The sequence below is a fragment of the Amphibalanus amphitrite genome, unplaced genomic scaffold (genome assembly GCF_019059575.1).
Source record: "Amphibalanus amphitrite isolate SeventyFive unplaced genomic scaffold, NRLGWU_Aamphi_draft 000056F_arrow, whole genome shotgun sequence".
Taxonomy (NCBI): Eukaryota; Metazoa; Arthropoda; class Thecostraca; order Balanomorpha; family Balanidae; genus Amphibalanus; species Amphibalanus amphitrite.
In genome coordinates, this window is record NW_024881552.1 from 704,810 (window position 1) to 728,208 (window position 23,399).

Here is a 23,399-nt window from a genome sequence, read left to right on the forward strand (position 1 = left end):
CCATTCCTGAGACAAGAACGTCACAAGCCGTACCAGCTTTGCCATCAATACGAATAACCATCGTAGTGCCTCTGTAGTGATAACACTCGAGCAGCATCTGATATGGTGATGGTTCTCTGATCTGACATACCTAACCCCGTGTGCGGTGTTCGGGCGTGTTCTCTCTTCAGTAGAGGTTCGAGTGCGGCTGTCTGACGGTCCATAGCCTCTGCATGTCTGCCAGGGCCCCGGCTGGCCCGGATGGAGGCTAAACTGCGTCTCTGGGATGTGTGTGGATCGGACAGCAGTTAGATACACTAACTAACCTCTCGCCCGGTGCGTTCTCGGGTTCGACAGGTCGAGCGCGCATGCTGGTGGATGGAGATTGTGGTTGGGCAGAGATGTGTTTGCAAGTGCGTGTTCCAGCTTGTGGACATATCGGGTTTCTTTCTTTCTAAAAAAAAAATCCCACTGGCCATTGTACCAAACCTTATGAAATCAACAAGGATGCTAGCGTGCCTTGGAAACAACAATTCAACAATCAATGACATCTAAAATGATAAGCCGGCCCAAACATTTACAGACGGGTATCGTCTAGCCCCGGTCGGTGTCTGAGGGGCGCGCTGGAGAGGCCCCCCCCCTCTGACCCGCCTGTACCGCTGAACAGCCGCCGCCCGCGCGCTCCCCTATCGTCTGTCTGACGTTGTCGCTCCGTTTCCAGAGGCGCTCGGGTCGACCGACCCCAACAGCGCGGTGTCGACACGGAGTGGCGCGCTGACGGCGGTCACGGCGCTCCTCTGCGCGCTGCTCGCCGTCTTGTGAACGGTCCCACCGCACCCATAGGTGAGTGGGTACCAGGGGTTCCAACGCACCCATAGGTGAGAGGGTACCAGGGGTTCCAACGCACCCATAGGTGAGTGGGCACCGGGGGTCCCGCCGCACCCATAGGTGAGTGGGTACCGGGGGTCCCACAGCACCCATAGGTGAGAGACAGTGACTGGTGCGTGGTCTCCGCCCCCGATCCTCCATGGAAGCCAGTTGGCTAAGAGTGTCTATTTCTTGAGCGGTTGTTTTCATTGAAGCATGGATGAGATAATAATGGATTGGTGTCTTCGCAGTTTTTGGCGACATTGAGCTCAGGCCTGCCATCTAGCGGGAGAATTATCGTAAGTTAGGAGCAAGCCGAGTGAACGCCGCTGATTAGCATTGTGACACACGGGGGTGTGGTGTAGTAGCAGGCTTGTTGTGCAATTTTTCAAAAGGTTATGTCTTTATATGTCAGTAAAAGCGAAGAAATTAATAGATTTATGTGCAGGGTCAGTAATAAGATAAGCAGTTTCATGTTATTTCCTCATTAAATCGTGAAACAGGGAGTTATTGGAGACTTCGCCAGCACGTGAAGTTTTCGCTATTTTTCACATGAGTCTTTACTTGGCCTAAATCAAACAAATTGTCCGATCAAAGAACAAAACGAACGTTAAGTACTATCTATAAGTCTTATGAAAAAGTTTAACGGAATTGCTAACGTCATTGCCGCTCAATAGTGTCATTCAAGACGCTCTATGAAAAGGACCCAACCAGTGCTGCGTAGTCGATGAAATTTCAGTGACTTTGGCTCCAACTCCGATTCCGGTATCCAAATATCGACTCCGACTCCTCCGGGCAGAACTGTAGAGTTCTGCACGGCTGCAATTTTCCACAGCCTAGCCGCCCCGCAGCCGTGGCTCCACAGCCACAGCCGCCCACAGCCGTGTCAAACTGTGGGCAGCCAGCCGTCAGCCGGCCGTGGATACTTTCAATGAAATGCAACCAAATAGTATATAATAAGTTGTTTTTAGTTCAAACATATAGCCAAAAGCGCATTGCAATGGGCTATAGTTTCTCAAGCTCATGAAGCATCATAGGTTAAGTGGTTGTGTATCTGGCTTTAGGCCGAAGGCCTGAAGCCTGATGCGCATCGCATGCCTACACAAGCCCTTGCAAGGGGTTAAGAAAGATGGGTAGGTAGGTACCTACATCAACAGAAAACATACACAACGAACCAGAATAGAAGCACTAGCAGTGTAGACATCTAATGCCAAATCCTGAAGCATGGTTGTGGGACAGAACAACAGACCCTGATGCTTTTCATTATCAATGTTAGGTATGGAAAATGAAACTGAAGTTGATGGACATTGGACTGTCAAACAGTGATAGTCTAGTCAAAACTCTTGCTTCTTTCTTACCTTGCATATTTTCTGGGGTGTGATATGCCAGGCTTGAAGCAGCCTTCTGAGCAAGTCTCAAACTATTTTGATATGCAAGGCATCAAAACACTACCGAGCATCCAAGAAAGAAAAACGTTCATCTATTTTGATTTTTCCAAATAATGATCTTCGCTCAAATCCCCAAGGACGTGCGAGCCACAATTGCCTCTTTCAATCAAGAATTTAATGGAGTTTTTAATGACGTCAATAGCAAAGAAGTGGCAATAAATTGTTTTTTGTCACTATAAACAGCCATAAAAATAATAATTATTAAATAATAATGCTATATAGTTAAAACATTGCTCTCAAACAACGGTTAGGCATCAAATTTAAACATTTTCAGAAGAAGACGTCATTTTTTTAGTAAAGTCAACAGCTCGTGTAAGAAATATTGTGTTCAGGGTTTTCACCGTCATGTGAATTACGTGTTCAAGGTTTTCACCATCATGTGAATTAACTGTAAGTAAGGTTCATGCTCACTTATAATCTAATTCCATTGGCTCCGTTGATCAGCATTTTCTGTTAGCGGTCACTCACACACCAGTTAGAACATAAAGCGCCAGTTTTATATTATGTAATCTTGCCGAAAATCCAGAATTACTTCTAAGAGTTATTTTAGATAATATTTTATGAAGCCTTTACCTGCCTTTACCTAGGTGTGATTTCTTTTTCTATTACCTGAAAGAATTATTGAACGCTCGTCTTCAATAGCTGTAAGTAAGGTGCTTTCCTAATGACCAGGTGAGATTGATTTGAGAGGGATGTGACAATGCAGCATGTTGCATTTTCTGAAACTGTCAAGCTCTTGATGATGAAGGAACAATTGGTACCTATAATTAGTATTCTGTACCAGAGTGCAAACTCCCCTACAGCAAATGGTAAAACCATTACAGGTTTTCAAAGGCTTCACCACTTTCAATGTTGCTGGGCATCCTTTGCATGATTTTTACAGGCTAGACTGCTTATTAGAATGTAAGATTAAGGATTTAAAATTTTATATTTTAGTACTTAAGATTGAGCTGGAAATCTCACAGCCGTGGCCACAGCCGTAGCCGTGTTCTTGGAGATATTTGCAGCCGCCCCGGCCCACAGCCGTGGGGCTGCAGCCAGCCACGGCTGCAGCCGGCCGGTGCAGACCTCTACAGAACTGTCAATTCACACAGACTCCGACTCTGACTCCGACTCTGCAGCCCTGGTAAGTCTGTGGAGTCGATGACTTTTCGGTGACGTTTGACTCGTACTCCGACTACAGCTTTTAAAAATCAACCGACTCTGAGTCGGAACTGAACCGCTGGCTCTGACTACAACTCCGCAGCCCTGGCCTAAGATAGCCGCCTAAAAAAACTTTGATGTGTGATCTTCTTCGTACATTGTTAATGTTATTTTAAACAAGGGGTGGAAAAGGGAGACGAAGCCTTCACAAACAAGGATCTCCTGTTGCGTATCAATCAGCTGCTGGAACAGCAAGGCATAAACACCACGCATCTCATTTCATCGTTTTCCTAACGACTCTGCACCAGCGTAAGCACTGATCAATGCAGTGCGAGCATCGATGTGACATTTGTGTACCAAGTTTGAGTGCTATCCGCCCAGTCGCTCTTGAGATATGGAAGCGGCACCCCGCACGTGCGCACGTGCGGTAGCACCCTCATGTGACACATGGAAATGCATTGGCCACTGGGTGCCTAACTATTGACGAAGTTTCACTGTAATGGGCCCAGCCATTGCGGAGTTACTTTATGTGGAACAATTTCGACACCCCTAAGTTGGCACGTGGCACGTGCCGTAACAATTAACTAAGATGAAGAAAAGCAAGCGAAATTCGGAGAAGAAGGAATAAGCCTACCAAATATGTATGACATATTGTCAAACTGCTGTACCATTGTGAGTAAATGACCATTGAAAAGGTCGTACAAGCCGATGGGACTGGGCGTTTCAATACACACCGTCTTACGCATTTTATCTTCGTTATTACCTAAATGCTCCTTGACATTTTTGGCTTGCAAGCATTTAAGACATTTTTTATCGTCTCAAGTCCAGTAAGATTGCCTCCAACTCGTGGGAATATGCACTGTAAGCCAACTAACACACCACACCCACGTGTGTCATAATGCTGAGAGATGGCGTTCACTCGGCTTGCTCCTAACTTACGATAATTCTCTCGCTAGATGGCAGGCCTGATCCCAATGTCGCGGATCCCAATGTTAATTTCCACGAGACACCAATCCAGTGTTATATCATCCATGATTGAAGCAAGCAATGCAGGGTAGATGTCAAAATTGTGATCAATCGTAAATTAGCTGTTCACTAGAAAACATGTTCCTTCATCTTCCCTAGCTTCTTCCTCACTGCAAGTATTTGCGATCTGTCGTTCCCCAAACTGTTGAACCTTGAGACCAGCAGCCGAGAGTGAGCCTAGCATAGCACAGCACCGTAGCACGACTTTAGCGCCACCTCCTCACCACGCGCTCTGTTACAGGTTACGCTTTCACTTGCGCCAGCGCCCGTCGGAGTCAGCAGTCCCACGGGCCGGCTTCGGCTTCGGGTCCGCGGCGGCGCGAGTCCAGAGCCAGAGCCGACTAGTCCAGCGCGGGATCGAGCGTCCGGCGCGGTCGCCAAGTGCGACAGAGCCGCTGACGCGGATGAAACAGCCGCCAGCGCCGCTACAGAGGGAGACTGCGACCCAGAGCGAGACTCTACGCCCGAAACCGGCAGAGTGAGGCTCTGCGACCCAGAGCGAGACTCTACGCCCGAAACCGGCAGAGTCCCGAGCGGCGCGGCGTGTTTCAGAGCCGCTGGACGGTCTCAGCGGTCGGTGCAGAGTGCTAATGAACAGTCAGTCCAGACTGACGTCCGGCCCGCGGCTGAGGTCTGACGCCCAGTCGCCGAGACGGTACGAACTCGACGTCACAATAGTCTCGAACGGGCCGAGCGCCGCCGAATTTCGCCGCCAGGGGCGCTAGTGTCGCGCGCACGGCGAGGACCGAGTGGCCCGAGTGAAACCCGCTACAAATGTGGAACGTCTGTGCGCTATGTTTGTGCGTGTGTGTGTGTTGGTGTACGTGAGCGCATGCGTGCATATGGTGGTGATACGTGGTGCCTGCGACGCAGACGCGTCCGGCCGCTTTGTGTCAAAATTATTCGCTTCGCTTCGCGGTGGTTGACGAGGCGGCAGTGCCGTGCTGACGAGTGACGGACGCGCCACGGACAGACAGGTGGCGACATAACGGGCAGCTGCACGGACCTACTGCCGGGGGACGGCCACGGAGCGCGCTGAACTGGGGCCGCCCGGCCAGCGCCGCGCCCGCAGAGCCTATTTATGCAACCATCCGGGCCAGCTAGTACATGATGTAGCTCTGTTATGTTCCTTATGTTTGCTTTAAGCAATACTGTACTTTGATTTTTGAAAATAAAGATTCCTGAGCTGTTTCGAGTGAAACCGCCTGGTTACTGACCTCATGTCATCCATTACAAATAGCAGCGGATATGCTGTCACCGAAAATGACTTTGTGTATCAAAATAAGTTATATTGTTTGACAAAAAGTACACATGACAATGGCACGATCGCTCCCTCAGTAGTGAACCACCCTCCCGCTCGGCCAGCTCCCAGCGCGGCGCGGCGCGGCACATCAGCTGACCTCTGGCGGCTCTCCTGCCGGGAGTTCCGGCCCGTCCGGCGGCGGCGCGGCCCGCAGCAGGGCGTCCAGCCGCTGCAGCACCAGCTCGTTGGCGCAGACGCACTGGTCGGCCGTGTACGGCGCGTGCAGCGTGGCCACGCCGGCCACCGTCACGTGATCGGCGCCCACCTCCACCGGCAGACGGTGGCGCCGCAGCCAGCCGACCACGTGATCACGCCGGGCGCGCAGTGCGCCGGCCGAGAGCGCGCTCTGCTCCACCTGGGCGGGGGTGGGGAGGGGAGTCAGTCACGTGCGGTCGTCAGAGCGCTGACCGCATCACGAAGACGACACTGGTGGTCACCGGAATTTTATAAAAGACAACCGACAGGACACGGAATCAGTGAATTTGTCAATGCGGCTAACCGAAGCTTAGTTTACGGAAAAATCGTTGCCCATAATAACCAATGTTTTTCCTTTAGTGATGTTGCTTTTATGTTTTCTACTTCTAGGACTAGGTAGTAGTTTACGGTAAACCAGACTCGGTGAGGGGCGGAGCGGCCGCGGTATACCGTACCGTCTGGGTGCGGAGCAGGGAGTCCATGGCCCGGCGGGTCCGCTCGTCACACTCTGCGCTGATTGTGCGAGAGGCCGTCACACCGTGACCGAACACCAGCTCCACGGTGGGGCTGCGGGCCTCCAGACCACTGACCAGCACCCAGCTGAAACACACGCCACAACCGGTCAGAAGCAGAGCCAGACGTCAGGTCAGGTCAGGGTCATTGTAAACTGTCGAACACTGGAGGTAAATTGAAAACTAAGCTCAAAACATTCCTGCAATATTCAGACCTAATTAAACAAGTCATGCTCATGTCAGCACTCAGCTGTCAATGCAGCTGCATCATGCACATGGCCACAAGAAGTAAGCAGATGCTGTTGTACAGACTCACCTTTCTGAGACAGGGTCAATGGTCAAAACCCTGCCATTGTGAACACGGCCATCACAAGTAGTCAGCTCAACTTCCCTGTACAGCATACTCTGCAGTTTAATTGGGTCATTTTTGAATACTGGGTGATCATCAAGCTCTTCAACAGTGGTCATACTGTTCTGATAGCCTGTAACAAACATGAGAAGTGTTGAATAAATGAATTTATGTTTCTTTCCAAATTGTATCAATTTGTTCTCTCAGTTAAGTGAATAATTTCAGGTCAAAACTGATCTGTGTGCCAGGATTATAAATCAATGAAAATTAGCATTTTCTAAAACAGCTCGGCAAAAAAGGACAAGCAGGCACAAACAGTCATATGCCAGATACCTCAACCTGATAATTGAATATTGGTCAAGTTAGTTTTTCCCATATAATGACTGTATATTGATAATATTACCATATACAGAAGTTCACTGTTATTGTTGGATGTTGGCGTTTCTTCGGTTCTTATCGCAACACACAGTACCTACCACTACATCAGTAGGCGGAACTATGGTCAAGCGTACCCATTTTCGGGAACGCATTTTCGTTCCCATGTTTGGGAACGATAAACCCAAATATGGGAACGCCATGTAGGAATTATTTAAAACAAGAAAAAGAACCGTTAAATGACGTCCAAAAAATATAAAACGATCGTGAACCGCCTGATATTTGTCTCAATATTGTTGGGAAAGAGTTTGATATTGTAAGGCCCATCGTAGTTTCAAATCGTTCCCCTATTTCTAAAGCAGTCCATCATCCGGGCCGCGAACCCAAATTTGGGAACGCTCTCGTACACTGGCGCTGCAAGCGTTCCTTATTATGGGAACGGCGTACCCAAAATTGGGAACGATTTCACCGACGCCTTTCAGGGGCTCTTTTCATTAACAAGCATCATGTCCAACGCCGCAAATTATTGTTAAGCAACAATCATCAGATGACCTTTCCGGCAAGACCGTCGCATGTTTCGCCCGGTCTTCTGCGCTTTTATTCCCGTCGATCTCGCAGCGGGCACGCCCCCCTCTGCAGGATTACGTAATTCACAACGCTCAGCGATGTTCAACAAGGTCTTCCATACCTATATCCACCGTCCGCGCCGAGGGTGGAGACATGTCAAGCACCTGTCTGTTTATCACCGATAGTTGACGAGCACAAGGAAGTATCCAAAAATGGGAACGCTGAATATGTTACACCCTCAAAACACCTAGTCCCATGGAAAATCTAGTTTTTTCCTTTCTTAATGAGTGTAAGTGGCAAAAGGCCTGGTAGGATGGGCACGAGAAATGATCGAAATCAGCATAAAAATTATAAATAAGCCACACAGAGCGACCTATATAAGAGAAATTCCCCCAAAACGATCATGCTTAGAAACACGGAAGACAAAAACCACGCTCATGACGCTCCTTATAAAACAATGCTAAACAGCTAGCATCCAAATAAAATATGTCTTTCCGGGCTGATAAAATACAGCTGAATAATTTTAAACCACTGAAACTGAGTTTACAACAGTAGTTCGGTAAAATCACTGACGTTCCACGCGGTCGTGCGCCCCGAGACCAAAAGTCAACAATATTACCTCGGGACTGTCCGCGTGTTCGCTTGCATATGTCAGCATCTGGTGTCGCTAGTATGAAACTTCATAACCAGGCGAAAATTATTATACTTGACCTCAAAATGTAAAAAACGCTTCATTTTCCTTTAAATTGCATGTTAAATGTAGTATAACCCATGTTTTCACCATTCCGTCATTTCAAAAAAATCATTAAAAATATCATTCGACGGTCAATTTCCTTGTTCAACGGTCAGATTAAAGATAATTTTATAGAGATTCAGTAGATACTTAAATTAGCGTGCACTTTTTTGAGACGTGATGCACTAATGAGTTTTAGTGGGCGAATGGCCGAAAAATTACCTTCCGTTCCCGTAAATGGGAACGCCCGTTCCCATATTTGGGAACTCCGTTCCCAAAAATGGGAACGTTCCTATATTTGGGTACTCATGACCATAGTTCCACCTACTGACATGTGAATTTGACCAATCAGATGGCAGGCATGCTCCTGCTCATAAAAACAGAGACCGAGCCACCTCAAACTGCTGCATTCACGCAAAATATGTTTAATTACAATGCTGTTCTTATATCTGCATGCTTAAGCTGGTACATGCTGATATTACACCAAAGTAAAAGGCCAAGGTTGTTGAGGTCTCAACCTCTAATTAAACTCCAGTCATGAGTCAGCACTAACATCCAGGACAATGAATCAAATTGATATCAAAATGTGAATGAGCATGGTGGTTGCTTCCAGAAAAAAACAGCCTTTAACAATTGAACATACCTATTTAAAAACAAAAATCCAGCTTTTTCAGGCCAATTTTTTTGCAATCCAGGCAGCAATGATAAAATTGTGGCATCTTAACCAAGCATGAAGATCACGCTTTTAGGTAGGTGCCCACAATTTGAATTGCAATAAGCTTCGATCCTGCTGTGGTTTAGCTTCTCATTCTGTGGTCTCGTCTCCGCACTCGCTCGTTCAGTTTCCGGATATCTGTAAGCCTTCTGTTACTTTTTAAAATCGTTTGCCTTTGGCATCAAAAAAAAATTTAAATGAAAATGCATAAATAAACAACCACTAAAAATGTAACGGAAGTTGGCACAGATTCAGCACAGATTCAGCACAGCACAGATTCGGTAGGGGGAAAAAAGGCCCCGGTAGAGGGAAACCTTTATGACCCGTTTTCCCCTAGAAATGACGTCACAAAGAGGTAAAAATGGGTATCAATCGAAAGCTCTCGTTTACCCAGACACAGTCCTGCAGGAAAATTCCACTTTTTCCCCATAGGAAAGTTTTTACGGAAAAATCAAAATTTCGGGTCAATGGGGGGTCCCCCCCGATTTCGTTCAAAATCGGCACACAGGTGCCCCACCACCAGCCGAGAAACTTTCCCCAAAACGGTCCCCGTTGCATTGACGTTTAAGGCCCTTAAAGCCCCGTAAACTCGTAAAAAATCCGTAAATTCGCCCTTGTACGGCCAAAAACGGGGCGCTAGGGTAAAAATGGGTATCAATCGAAAGCTCTCGTTTACCCAGACACAGTCCTGCAGGAAAATTCCACTTTTTCCCCATAGGAAAGTTTTTACGGGAAAATCAAAATTTTGGGTCAATGGGGGGTCCCCCCCGATTTCGTTCAAAATCGGCACACAGGTGCCCCACCACCAGCCGAGAAACTTTCCCCAAAACGGTCCCCGTTGCATTGACGTTTAAGGCCCGTAAAGCCCCCTAGACTCGTAAAATATCCGTAAATTCGCCCTTGTACGGCCAAAAACGGGGCGCTAGGGTAAAAATGGGTATCAATCGAAAGCTCTCGTTTACCCAGATACGGTCCTGCAGGAAAATTCCACTTTTTCCCCATAGGAAAGTTTTTACGGAAAAATCAAAATTTTGGGTCAATGGGGGGTCCCCCCCGATTTCGTTCAAAATCGGCACACAGGTGCCCCACCACCAGCCGAGAAACTTTCCCCAAAACGGTCCCCGTTGCATTGACGTTTAAGGCCCTTAAAGCCCCGTAAACTCGTAAAAAATCCGTAAATTCGCCCTTGTACGGCCAAAAACGGGGCGCTAGGGTAAAAATGGGTATCAATCGAAAGGTCTCGTTTACCCAGACACAGTCCTGCAGGAAAATTCCACTTTTTCCCCATAGGAAAGTTTTTACGGGAAAATCAAAATTTTGGGTCAATAAGGGGTCCCCCCCGATTTCGTTCAAAATTGGCACACAGGTGCCCCACCACCAGCCGAGAAACTTTCCCCAAAACGGTCCCCGTTGCATTGACGTTTAAGGCCCGTAAAGCCCCCTAGACTCGTAAAATATCCGTAAATTCGCCCTTGTACGGCCAAAAACGGGGCGCTAGGGTAAAAATGGGTATCAATCGAAAGCTCTCGTTTACCCAGATACAGTCCTGCAGGAAAATTCCACTTTTTCCCCATAGGAAAGTTTTTACAGAAAAATCAAAATTTTGGGTCAATGGGGGGTCCCCCCCGATTTCGTTCAAAATCGGCACACAGGTGCCCCACCACCAGCCGAGAAACTTTCCCCAAAACGGTCCCCGTTGCATTGACGTTTAAGGCCCTTGAAGCCCCGTAAACTCGTAAAAAATCCGTAAATTCGCCCTTGTACGGCCAAAAACGGGGCGCTAGGGTAAAAATGGGTATCAATCGAAAGCTCTCGTTTACCCAGACACAGTCCTGCAGGAAAATTCCACTTTTTCCCCATAGGAAAGTTTTTACGGAAAAATCAAAATTTCGGGTCAATGGGGGGTCCCCCCCGATTTCGTTCAAAATCGGCACACAGGTGCCCCACCACCAGCCGAGAAACTTTCCCCAAAACGGTCCCCGTTGCATTGACGTTTAAGGCCCTTAAAGCCCCGTAAACTCGTAAAAAATCCGTAAATTCGCCCTTGTACGGCCAAAAACGGGGCGCTAGGGTAAAAATGGGTATCAATCGAAAGCTCTCGTTTACCCAGACACAGTCCTGCAGGAAAATTCCACTTTTTCCCCATAGGAAAGTTTTTACGGGAAAATCAAAATTTTGGGTCAATGGGGGGTCCCCCCCCCGATTTCGTTCAAAATCGGCACACAGGTGCCCCACCACCAGCCGAGAAACTTTCCCCAAAACGGTCCCCGTTGCATTGACGTTTAAGGCCCGTAAAGCCCCCTAGACTCGTAAAATATCCGTAAATTCGCCCTTGTACGGCCAAAAACGGGGCGCTAGGGTAAAAATGGGTATCAATCGAAAGCTCTCGTTTACCCAGATACAGTCCTGCAGGAAAATTCCACTTTTCCCCCATAGGAAAGTTTTTACGGAAAAATCAAAATTTTGGGTCAATGGGGGGTCCCCCCCGATTTCGTTCAAAATCGGCACACAGGTGCCCCACCACCAGCCGAGAAACTTTCCCCAAAACGGTCCCCGTTGCATTGACGTTTAAGGCCCTTGAAGCCCCGTAAACTCGTAAAAAATCCGTAAATTCGCCCTTGTACGGCCAAAAACGGGGCGCTAGGGTAAAAATGGGTATCAATCGAAAGCTCTCGTTTACCCAGACACAGTCCTGCAGGAAAATTCCACTTTTTCCCCATAGGAAAGTTTTTACGGAAAAATCAAAATTTCGGGTCAATGGGGGGTCCCCCCCGATTTCGTTCAAAATCGGCACACAGGTGCCCCACCACCAGCCGAGAAACTTTCCCCAAAACGGTCCCCGTTGCATTGACGTTTAAGGCCCTTAAAGCCCCGTAAACTCGTAAAAAATCCGTAAATTCGCCCTTGTACGGCCAAAAACGGGGCGCTAGGGTAAAAATGGGTATCAATCGAAAGCTCTCGTTTACCCAGACACAGTCCTGCAGGAAAATTCCACTTTTTCCCCATAGGAAAGTTTTTACGGGAAAATCAAAATTTTGGGTCAATGGGGGGTCCCCCCCGATTTCGTTCAAAATCGGCACACAGGTGCCCCACCACCAGCCGAGAAACTTTCCCCAAAACGGTCCCCGTTGCATTGACGTTTAAGGCCCGTAAAGCCCCCTAGACTCGTAAAATATCCGTAAATTCGCCCTTGTACGGCCAAAAACGGGGCGCTAGGGTAAAAATGGGTATCAATCGAAAGCTCTCGTTTACCCAGATACAGTCCTGCAGGAAAATTCCACTTTTCCCCCATAGGAAAGTTTTTACGGAAAAATCAAAATTTTGGGTCAATGGGGGGTCCCCCCCGATTTCGTTCAAAATCGGCACACAGGTGCCCCACCACCAGCCGAGAAACTTTCCCCAAAACGGTCCCCGTTGCATTGACGTTTAAGGCCCTTGAAGCCCCGTAAACTCGTAAAAAATCCGTAAATTCGCCCTTGTACGGACAAAAAGTGGTGCTATGGTAAAAATGGGTATCAATCGAAAGCTCTCGTTTACCCAGACACAGTCCTGCAGGAAAATTCCACTTTTTTCCCATAGGAAAGTTTTTACGGGAAAATCAAAATTTTGGGTCAATGGGGGGTCCCCCCCGATTTCGTTCAAAATCGGCACACAGGTGCCCCACCACCAGCCGAGAAACTTTCCCCAAAACGGTCCCCGTTGCATTGACGTTTAAGGCCCGTAAAGCCCCCTAGACTCGTAAAATATCCGTAAAATCGCCTTTGTACGGACAAAAAAGTGGTGCTATGGTAAAAATGGGTATCAATCGAAAGCTCTCGTTTACCCAGACACAGTCCTGCAGGAAAATTCCACTTTTTTCCCATAGGAAAGTTTTTACGGGAAAATCAAAATTTTGGGTCAATGGGGGGTCCCCCCCGATTTCGTTCAAAATCGGCACACAGGTGCTTCACCACCAGCCGAGAAACTTTCCCCAAAACGGTCCCCGTTGCATTGACGTTTAAGGCCCTTAAAGCCCCGTAAACTCGTAAAAAATCCGTAAATTCGCCCTTGTACGGCCAAAAACGGGGCGCTAGGGTAAAAATGGGTATCACTCGAAAGCTCTCATTTACCCAGACACAGTCCTGCAGGAAAATTCCACTTTTTCCCCATAGGAAAGTTTTTACGGGAAAATCAAAATTTCGGGTCAATGGGGGGTCCCCCCCCGATTTCGTTCAAAATCGGCACACAGGTGCCCCACCACCAGCCGAGAAACTTTCCCCAAAACGGTCCCCGTTGCATTGACGTTTAAGGCCCTTAAAGCCCAGTAAACTCGTAAAAAATCCGTAAATTCGCCCTTGTACGGCCAAAAACGGGGCGCTAGGGTAAAAATGGGTATCAATCGAAAGCTCTCGTTTACCCAGACACAGTCCTGCAGGAAAATTCCACTTTTTCCCCATAGGAAAGTTTTTACGGGAAAATCAAAATTTTGGGTCAATGGGGGGTCCCCCCCCCGATTTCGTTCAAAATCGGCACACAGGTGCCCCACCACCAGCCGAGAAACTTTCCCCAAAACGGTCCCCGTTGCATTGACGTTTAAGGCCCGTAAAGCCCCGTAGACTCGTAAAATATCCGTAAAATCGCCTTTGTACGGACAAAAAAGTGGTGCTATGGTAAAAATGGGTATCAATCGAAAGCTCTCGTTTACCCAGACACAGTCCTGCAGGAAAATTCCACTTTTTCCCCATAGGAAAGTTTTTACGGAAAAATCAAAATTTCGGGTCAATGGGGGGTCCCCCCCGATTTCGTTCAAAATCGGCACACAGGTGCCCCACCACCAGCCGAGAAACTTTCCCCAAAACGGTCCCCGTTGCATTGACGTTTAAGGCCCTTAAAGCCCCGTAAACTCGTAAAAAATCCGTAAATTCGCCCTTGTACGGCCAAAAACGGGGCGCTAGGGTAAAAATGGGTATCAATCGAAAGCTCTCGTTTACCCAGACACAGTCCTGCAGGAAAATTCCACTTTTTCCCCATAGGAAAGTTTTTACGGGAAAATCAAAATTTTGGGTCAATGGGGGGTCCCCCCCCCCCGATTTCGTTCAAAATCGGCACACAGGTGCCCCACCACCAGCCGAGAAACTTTCCCCAAAACGGTCCCCGTTGCATTGACGTTTAAGGCCCGTAAAGCCCCCTAGACTCGTAAAATATCCGTAAATTCGCCCTTGTACGGCCAAAAACGGGGCGCTAGGGTAAAAATGGGTATCAATCGAAAGCTCTCGTTTACCCAGATACAGTCCTGCAGGAAAATTCCACTTTTCCCCCATAGGAAAGTTTTTACGGAAAAATCAAAATTTTGGGTCAATGGGGGGTCCCCCCCGATTTCGTTCAAAATCGGCACACAGGTGCCCCACCACCAGCCGAGAAACTTTCCCCAAAACGGTCCCCGTTGCATTGACGTTTAAGGCCCTTGAAGCCCCGTAAACTCGTAAAAAATCCGTAAATTCGCCCTTGTACGGCCAAAAACGGGGCGCTAGGGTAAAAATGGGTATCAATCGAAAGCTCTCGTTTACCCAGACACAGTCCTGCAGGAAAATTCCACTTTTTCCCCATAGGAAAGTTTTTACGGAAAAATCAAAATTTCGGGTCAATGGGGGGTCCCCCCCGATTTCGTTCAAAATCGGCACACAGGTGCCCCACCACCAGCCGAGAAACTTTCCCCAAAACGGTCCCCGTTGCATTGACGTTTAAGGCCCTTAAAGCCCCGTAAACTCGTAAAAAATCCGTAAATTCGCCCTTGTACGGCCAAAAACGGGGCGCTAGGGTAAAAATGGGTATCAATCGAAAGCTCTCGTTTACCCAGACACAGTCCTGCAGGAAAATTCCACTTTTTCCCCATAGGAAAGTTTTTACGGGAAAATCAAAATTTTGGGTCAATGGGGGGTCCCCCCCGATTTCGTTCAAAATCGGCACACAGGTGCCCCACCACCAGCCGAGAAACTTTCCCCAAAACGGTCCCCGTTGCATTGACGTTTAAGGCCCGTAAAGCCCCCTAGACTCGTAAAATATCCGTAAATTCGCCCTTGTACGGCCAAAAACGGGGCGCTAGGGTAAAAATGGGTATCAATCGAAAGCTCTCGTTTACCCAGATACAGTCCTGCAGGAAAATTCCACTTTTCCCCCATAGGAAAGTTTTTACGGAAAAATCAAAATTTTGGGTCAATGGGGGGTCCCCCCCGATTTCGTTCAAAATCGGCACACAGGTGCCCCACCACCAGCCGAGAAACTTTCCCCAAAACGGTCCCCGTTGCATTGACGTTTAAGGCCCTTGAAGCCCCGTAAACTCGTAAAAAATCCGTAAATTCGCCCTTGTACGGACAAAAAGTGGTGCTATGGTAAAAATGGGTATCAATCGAAAGCTCTCGTTTACCCAGACACAGTCCTGCAGGAAAATTCCACTTTTTTCCCATAGGAAAGTTTTTACGGGAAAATCAAAATTTTGGGTCAATGGGGGGTCCCCCCCGATTTCGTTCAAAATCGGCACACAGGTGCCCCACCACCAGCCGAGAAACTTTCCCCAAAACGGTCCCCGTTGCATTGACGTTTAAGGCCCGTAAAGCCCCCTAGACTCGTAAAATATCCGTAAAATCGCCTTTGTACGGACAAAAAAGTGGTGCTATGGTAAAAATGGGTATCAATCGAAAGCTCTCGTTTACCCAGACACAGTCCTGCAGGAAAATTCCACTTTTTTCCCATAGGAAAGTTTTTACGGGAAAATCAAAATTTTGGGTCAATGGGGGGTCCCCCCCGATTTCGTTCAAAATCGGCACACAGGTGCTTCACCACCAGCCGAGAAACTTTCCCCAAAACGGTCCCCGTTGCATTGACGTTTAAGGCCCTTAAAGCCCCGTAAACTCGTAAAAAATCCGTAAATTCGCCCTTGTACGGCCAAAAACGGGGCGCTAGGGTAAAAATGGGTATCACTCGAAAGCTCTCATTTACCCAGACACAGTCCTGCAGGAAAATTCCACTTTTTCCCCATAGGAAAGTTTTTACGGGAAAATCAAAATTTCGGGTCAATGGGGGGTCCCCCCCCGATTTCGTTCAAAATCGGCACACAGGTGCCCCACCACCAGCCGAGAAACTTTCCCCAAAACGGTCCCCGTTGCATTGACGTTTAAGGCCCTTAAAGCCCCGTAAACTCGTAAAAAATCCGTAAATTCGCCCTTGTACGGCCAAAAACGGGGCGCTAGGGTAAAAAAGGGTATCAATCGAAAGCTCTCGTTTACCCAGACACAGTCCTGCAGGAAAATTCCACTTTTTCCCCATAGGAAAGTTTTTACGGGAAAATCAAAATTTCGGGTCAATGGGGGGGTCCCCCCCGATTTCGTTCAAAATCGGCACACAGGTGCCCCACCACCAGCCGAGAAACTTTCCCCAAAACGGTCCCCGTTGCATTGACGTTTAAGGCCCGTAAAGCCCCGTAGACTCGTAAAATATCCGTAAAATCGCCTTTGTACGGACAAAAAAGTGGTGCTATGGTAAAAATGGGTATCAATCGAAAGCTCTCGTTTACCCAGACACAGTCCTGCAGGAAAATTCCACTTTTTTCCCATAGGAAAGTTTTTACGGGAAAATCAAAATTTTGGGTCAATTTGGGGTCCCCCCCGATTTCGTTCAAAATCGGCACACAGGTGCCCCACCACCAGCCGAGAAACTTTCCCCAAAACGGTCCCCGTTGCATTGACGTTTAAGGCCCTTAAAGCCCCGTAAACTCGTAAAAAATCCGTAAATTCGCCCTTGTACGGCCAAAAACGGGGCGCTAGGGTAAAAAAGGGTATCAATCGAAAGCTCTCGTTTACCCAGACACAGTCCTGCAGGAAAATTCCACTTTTTCCCCATAGGAAAGTTTTTACGGGAAAATCAAAATTTCGGGTCAATGGGGGGTCCCCCCCGATTTCGTTCAAAATCGGCACACAGGTGCCCCACCACCAGCCGAGAAACTTTCCCCAAAACGGTCCCCGTTGCATTGACGTTTAAGGCCCGTAAAGCCCCCTAGACTCGTAAAATATCCGTAAAATCACCTTTGTACGGACAAAAAAGTGGTGCTATGGTATAAATGGGTATCAATCGAAAGCTCTCGTTTACCCAGATACAGTCCTGCAGGAAAATTCCACTTTTTCCCCATAGGAAAGTTGACCCAAAATTTTGATTTTCCCGTAAAAACTTTCCTATGGGGAAAAAGTGGAATTTTCCTGCAGGACTGTGTCTGGGTAAACGAGAGCTTTCGATTGATACCCTTTTTTACCCTAGCGCCCCGTTTTTGGCCGTACAAGGGCGAATTTACGGATTTTTTACGAGTTTACGGGGCTTTAAGGGCCTTAAACGTCAATGCAACGGGGACCGTTTTGGGGAAAGTTTCTCGGCTGGTGGTGGGGCACCTGTGTGCCGATTTTGAACGAAATCGGGGGGGACCCCCCATTGACCCAAAATTTTGATTTTCCCGTAAAAACTTTCCTATGGGAAAAAAAGTGGAATTTTCCTGCAGGACTGTGTCTGGGTAAACGAGAGCTTTCGATTGATACCCATTTTTACCATAGCACCACTTTTTTGTCCGTACAAAGGCGATTTTACGGATATTTTACGAGTCTAGGGGGCTTTACGGGCCTTAAACGTCAATGCAACGGGGACCGTTTTGGGGAAAGTTTCTCGGCTGGTGGTGGGGCACCTGTGTGCCGATTTTGAACGAAATCGGGGGGGACCCCCATTGACCCGAAATTTTGATTTTCCCGTAAAAACTTTCCTATGGGGAAAAAGTGGAATTTTCCTGCAGGACTGTGTCTGGGTAAACGAGAGCTTTCGATTGATACCCTTTTTTACCCTAGCGCCCCGTTTTTGGCCGTACAAGGACGAATTTACGGATTTTTTACGAGTTTACGGGGCTTTAAGGGCCTTAAACGTCAATGCAACGGGGACCGTTTTGGGGAAAGTTTCTCGGCTGGTGGTGGGGCACCTGTGTGCCGATTTTGAACGAAATCGGGGGGGACCCCCCATTGACCCAAAATTTTGATTTTCCCGTAAAAACTTTCCTATGGGAAAAAAAGTGGAATTTTCCTGCAGGACTGTGTCTGGGTAAACGAGAGCTTTCGATTGATACCCATTTTTACCATAGCACCACTTTTTTGTCCGTACAAAGGCGATTTTACGGATATTTTACGAGTCTAGGGGGCTTTACGGGCCTTAAACGTCAATGCAACGGGGACCGTTTTGGGGAAAGTTTCTCGGCTGGTGATGGGGCACCTGTGTGCCGATTTTGAACGAAATCGGGGGGACCCCCCCATTGACCCGAAATTTTGATTTTCCCGTAAAAACTTTCCTATGGGGAAAAAGTGGAATTTTCCTGCAGGACTGTGTCTGGGTAAACGAGAGCTTTCGATTGATACCCTTTTTTACCCTAGCGCCCCGTTTTTGGCCGTACAAGGGCGAATTTACGGATTTTTTACGAGTTTACGGGGCTTTAAGGGCCTTAAACGTCAATGCAACGGGGACCGTTTTGGGGAAAGTTTCTCGGCTGGTGGTGGGGCACCTGTGTGCCGATTTTGAACGAAATCGGGGGGGACCCCCCATTGACCCGAAATTTTGATTTTCCCGTAAAAACTTTCCTATGGGAAAAAAGTGGAAATTTCCTGCAGGACTGTGTCTGGGTAAACGAGAGCTTTCGATTGATACCCATTTTTACCTCTTTGTGACGTCATTTCTAGGGGAAAACGGGTCATAAAGGTTTCCCTCTACCGGGGCCTTTTTTCCCCCTACCGAATCTGTGCTGTGCTGAACCTGTGCTGAATCTGTGCCAACTTCCGTTACATCCACTAAAAGCATCTTTGATTTTGAAATCTGGGCCCTGTTTCACCGGTGATAGCAGCAAGCTGCTATCACGTTTCGCGAGCTGACGTAATGTCATGACGCCATACTGAGCGCTGTTCGGCAGCCGGCTATTTTGTGTGCAGGGTATGACGTATTTCGCGAGCCGACGTCACAGGTGGTGACGTCGGCTCGCGCGCGAGCGGGGCCCTGTTTCACCGGTGATAGCAGCACGCTGCTATCAAATTGCGCGAGCTGACGTAATGTGATGACGTCATACTGCTGACGTAAGGGGCAATTCTGGCGCACGATTGCCGCAATATTGTTTTACGTCATCAGCTAAATGTTCGACGTTAATGTCCAAATTTTTCCTAAACCCAACTTCTTTTAAATACATCATATTGAAAAAATATATATCAAAAATATATTTACTATCATGACTGCGTAAACTCTTACTTTTAGGCTCATACGTCACTTAATGCCGCCGCCAAGGGCCCTGTTTCACCGGTGATAGCAGCAAGCTGCTATCACGTTTCGCGAGCTGACGTCATGTCATGACGCCATACTGCTGTCGTAATGGGTAGTTCCGGCGCACGATTGCCGCGACCTTGGCGGCGGCATTAAGTGACGTATGAGCCTCTAAAAGTAAGAGTTTACGCAGTCATGATAGTATGTTTATTTTTAATATATATTTTTTTTAATATAATGTATTTAAAATAAGTTGGGTTTAAGGAAAATTTTGACATTAACTTCGAACATTTAGTTGATGACGTAAAACAATATTGCGGTGTAGGGATCATCTACGCGATTTGTCATCTATGCGATTTGTCATTTCATGTTGTCATTTTCATTTATATTGTCGCCGCTTTATTAATCAATCTGTTACCTGTTGTCAATTGCGCGTCAAGTTTGTTTGTTATTTGTAAACCGGCCTGCCGCTTTTTTTTTTTTTTTTTTTTTTGAATTTTGCTCCCGACAGGCCGAGGCCCTGGTCGGGGTAGGGGGAAGTTACTAGCTGGCAATTAGCCAGATCTTCCGTTTTACTTTACTTTAATGCCGGCTATGTTATTCCGGCCCAAGGCAATATCAAGAGCAAAGTTTACGTTAGACCGGCTCATGTGACGTCCGCCTCAACCTTCCTAGTAACCGCTGTGCCATACGCTTTAGAACATATCGTGCAAAGGTCACGGCGGCACCCCTGAGGCGGCCGCTGCCCGTACGTTTACGAGCCCATTGTCGTGACGTCACGCCTGTGAACAAAGGTCACGGTAGGGGCTCTCCCGGCAGCCGGACGGTGACTCATACGTTAAGCTTGTCTCTCGCCGCGCCTGCGGGCATATTGGTAGTACTAGGAACGGCCAGCATGTGACCGCGGTTTTCGGCGACATTGTCAATTCGTTTCTCGACTCTGCTGTTCGCTACAAGACAAATACACATAGAAAACGGCTCGGGCATTTGGAGAAGAGCGGCTACTCTGAGGCGAGGGAAGAACACGGAGATTCACACAAACGACCTGACTAGGTTGCACCGGCCACAGTCGACCGAGGTGGGCTTCCGCGCCCTTAAAGACGCCTCTGACTGGCCATTGCGCTGACACCCTGGTCGGACCACGGTCATTGATCGGACCCTGCCACTGGTTCGTGCTCAGGCTGCCTTAGCGGGTAGACCTGCTCGACCAGACGCCCCACTGGTGGGCGAGTGCTCGGTTCCGACTTTCACCGCCGGTCCAACAGCGTTCTGCTGGTTCCCGCCGATCCGGTTACGACACCGCAAGTGCCGTACCGACTCGGGCGTCCCAGGTGGGCGTAACGGTTACCACACCAGTTCGCGACCCCCAGGCTCTGTCAGTCGTCGTACGGCTCTCGGACGGACACTCTAATAGATCAGCCACAGATCAATAGGTTGTCACAGACCGTCCGTCCAGCCAAGCGCTACCCACAGCGCAGTACGACAATTAGTGACCCCGACGTGATCTCCGTTGTTCGACCTTAGCCTCTCGTCATGCCCGCGGACAGCGCACAGTCCGGCGCCGCAGCTCAAGACTCGGCCAGCGTTCCAGCTTCAGCCTCCGAGTCAACTCATCGGCCCATGGCTAGCTTCCGGCTACCACCATACTCTCCGGAAGAGCCCGACCTGTGGCTACTGCAGGTGCAGTGCGCTTTCGACGTCAGCGGGGTCGACTCCGACGAGCTGAGGTTTAAGCTCCTCGTCGCAAACCTCCCCGCCAACATCGCCGTCCAGGTCAAGGACGTCATCCGGTCATCTCGGTCTTTTGACGTGCTGTGTGCGGCGCTCCAAGCCCGCCTGGCACAGTCACGCGCCGACCGACTACAAGCCCTGCTCGGCCGCCAACAGCTCGGCGATCAGAAGCCGACGGCGCTGTTGCGTTCAATGCGCAACGAGCTAGCCGCAGCCGGGGACGCCCCGGTTGATACGGAGCTCTTCCGTACCCTATTTCAACAACGGCTACCGCAGCCCGTCCGTGCTGCCCTCGCCCTCCTGCCAGCCGACAGCACGCTTGACGCACTGGCAGAAGCGGCCGACCGGTACCTGGAAGCTAGCGGACCGGACCCACGGCTATCAGCGATCGCGGCACAGCCGTACACACAGCCGGCACCGCCCATCGCTGCTGCAGTGACAGCCCCGGCGCCAGCTGCAACCCCTGCGCTGGGCACCGTCATCGCCTCCCTGGTCGCTAAGATGGAGCGCCTGGAGGCCAGCAACCGACGACTCGAGGATGCCGTGCGGCGCGACCGCAGCCGTTCCCGGCCGCGCCAGGCGTCTCGCCAGTCACGCCGCCCGTCACCGGCTCGTCCTTCAACGCCGCCGCACGACGACACGCTGTGTTGGTACCACCAGCGATTCGGCGCCCAAGCGCGCCGATGCAAGTTGCCGTGCTCCTGGATCGCCTCGGAAAACTGAGGCGCCCCGTGCTGATGGCGCAAAGCACGGGCGCCCCTCCTGCCGTGCCACTCCTCTTCGTGAGGGACACGGAGACGGACCGGCAATTTCTAGTCGACACGGGGGCGCAGGTCAGCGTGCTGCCTCGCCGCTGCCTGCCCAACGGGTCTACGCTGACCCCTGCTCCTGTCGGCCAGCAGCTCGTCGCGGCAAGCGGCTCACCGATCGCGGTGCACGGCACCTGCCTGCTGGACGTCACCTTGAGTCAGCAGCACCGCCTGAAACATCGATTCTTCGTCACTGACGTCACCACACCCATCTTGGGCACCGACTTCCTGGCCGCACATCACCTCGTCGTGGACGTTGCCAACCAGCGTCTCCTGCGGAACGGCACCGTCTGCGCCAGCGCCGAGCGGTCAAGGCTGTGCTCCATCGGAGTGCGTCTCGTCCGGGAGCAGGCTGCTGCTCGCTTCGCAGCTGTCCTCGCCCGGTACCCGGATGTGACCTCACCAAAACCTGGACCAACACCGGTGAAGCACAACGTGACGCACCACATCGTCACCAAGGGTCCACCGGTGTACCAGCGGCCACGACGCCTCCCGCCGGAGCGCCTTCAAATCGCACGTGCTGAGTTCAACAAGATGCTCCAGCAAGGCACCATTCGACCGTCCAGCAGCAGCAACAGCGGCAACAGCAGCAGCAGCAGCAGCAGCAGCAGCAGCAGCAGCAACAGCAGCAACAGCAGCAGCAGCAGCAGCAGAGGCAACAGCAGCAATACCGGCTCCTCACTGCGGCTTCCCGGCGAGTTCTTCATCAGCAGCCAAGCCTCAGCAGCATCACCGGCCGGTTTCGTACAAGACCTGAAGCGCGCCATGTCTCAGGTGCGGCCGACACTCCCACGTCCGGTCCAGCGCGCCACGTACGTCCCGACGGCACTCCAGACGGCGACACACGTCTTCGTGCGCAGGGACTGTCACCGCTACCCGCTGGACGCTCCATACGACGGACCGTTCCCGGTTACCGAAAGGACCACCAAAACCATCACCATCGACCGTCGACAGAAAAAGGAAGTCATCAGCATCGACCGGTGTAAGGCCGCCTTCCTGGAGACGCCAGACGAATCCGGTCATCGACAGCCTGACCTGCCGACTGTGCAGCCGCACGGTACTCAGTCCAGCGGCCCGCCGGCCGCGCCACCGCTCAGCAATGAGCCCAGCGGCCCGGAGCTTCTGATCTACGGTGACGCACCAAATCGCCCTGCAGCCGTCGCTCAGGCTGACGCTGCACCACTGCAGCCTCAGCCGATACTACGGACGACCCGCTCCGGCCGCGTCATACGACCTCCGGTAAGATATCGCCATGTCACTTTTGTCCGCGACATGTCTGGCGAGGGGGTACTGTAGGGATCATCTACGCGATTTGTCATCTATGCGATTTGTCATTTCATGTTGT

At 49.8% G+C, this 23,399-nt stretch overlaps 2 protein-coding genes across 3 annotated transcripts in view; one reads left to right on the top strand and one right to left on the bottom strand.

The window, feature by feature from the left end:
• The window catches only part of LOC122378194 (protein amalgam-like), a 68,959-nt gene extending 63,295 nt beyond the window's left edge, over window positions 1-5,664 (top strand). For both annotated transcript variants that reach the window (XM_043358966.1, XM_043358967.1), the window contains 2 exons: window positions 701-822; window positions 4,705-5,664. In XM_043358966.1, coding sequence (XP_043214901.1) covers window positions 701-801 — 101 coding nt within the window. In that variant the 3' untranslated portion in view covers window positions 802-822; window positions 4,705-5,664. The remainder of the gene's footprint in view (window positions 1-700; window positions 823-4,704) is intronic.
• A 73-nt stretch (window positions 5,665-5,737) lies between these two features.
• LOC122378195 (gem-associated protein 6-like) lies at window positions 5,738-8,347 on the bottom strand. The gene is made up of 4 exons (XM_043358968.1): window positions 8,338-8,347; window positions 6,790-6,955; window positions 6,417-6,561; window positions 5,738-6,121 (listed from the first exon to the last, which is right to left on the bottom strand). The coding sequence occupies exons 2-4, from the start codon at window positions 6,939-6,941 to the stop codon at window positions 5,855-5,857; spliced, it is 564 nt and encodes a 187-aa protein (XP_043214903.1). The 5' UTR covers window positions 6,942-6,955; window positions 8,338-8,347; the 3' UTR covers window positions 5,738-5,854.
• Window positions 8,348-23,399: the final 15,052 nt, after the last annotated feature.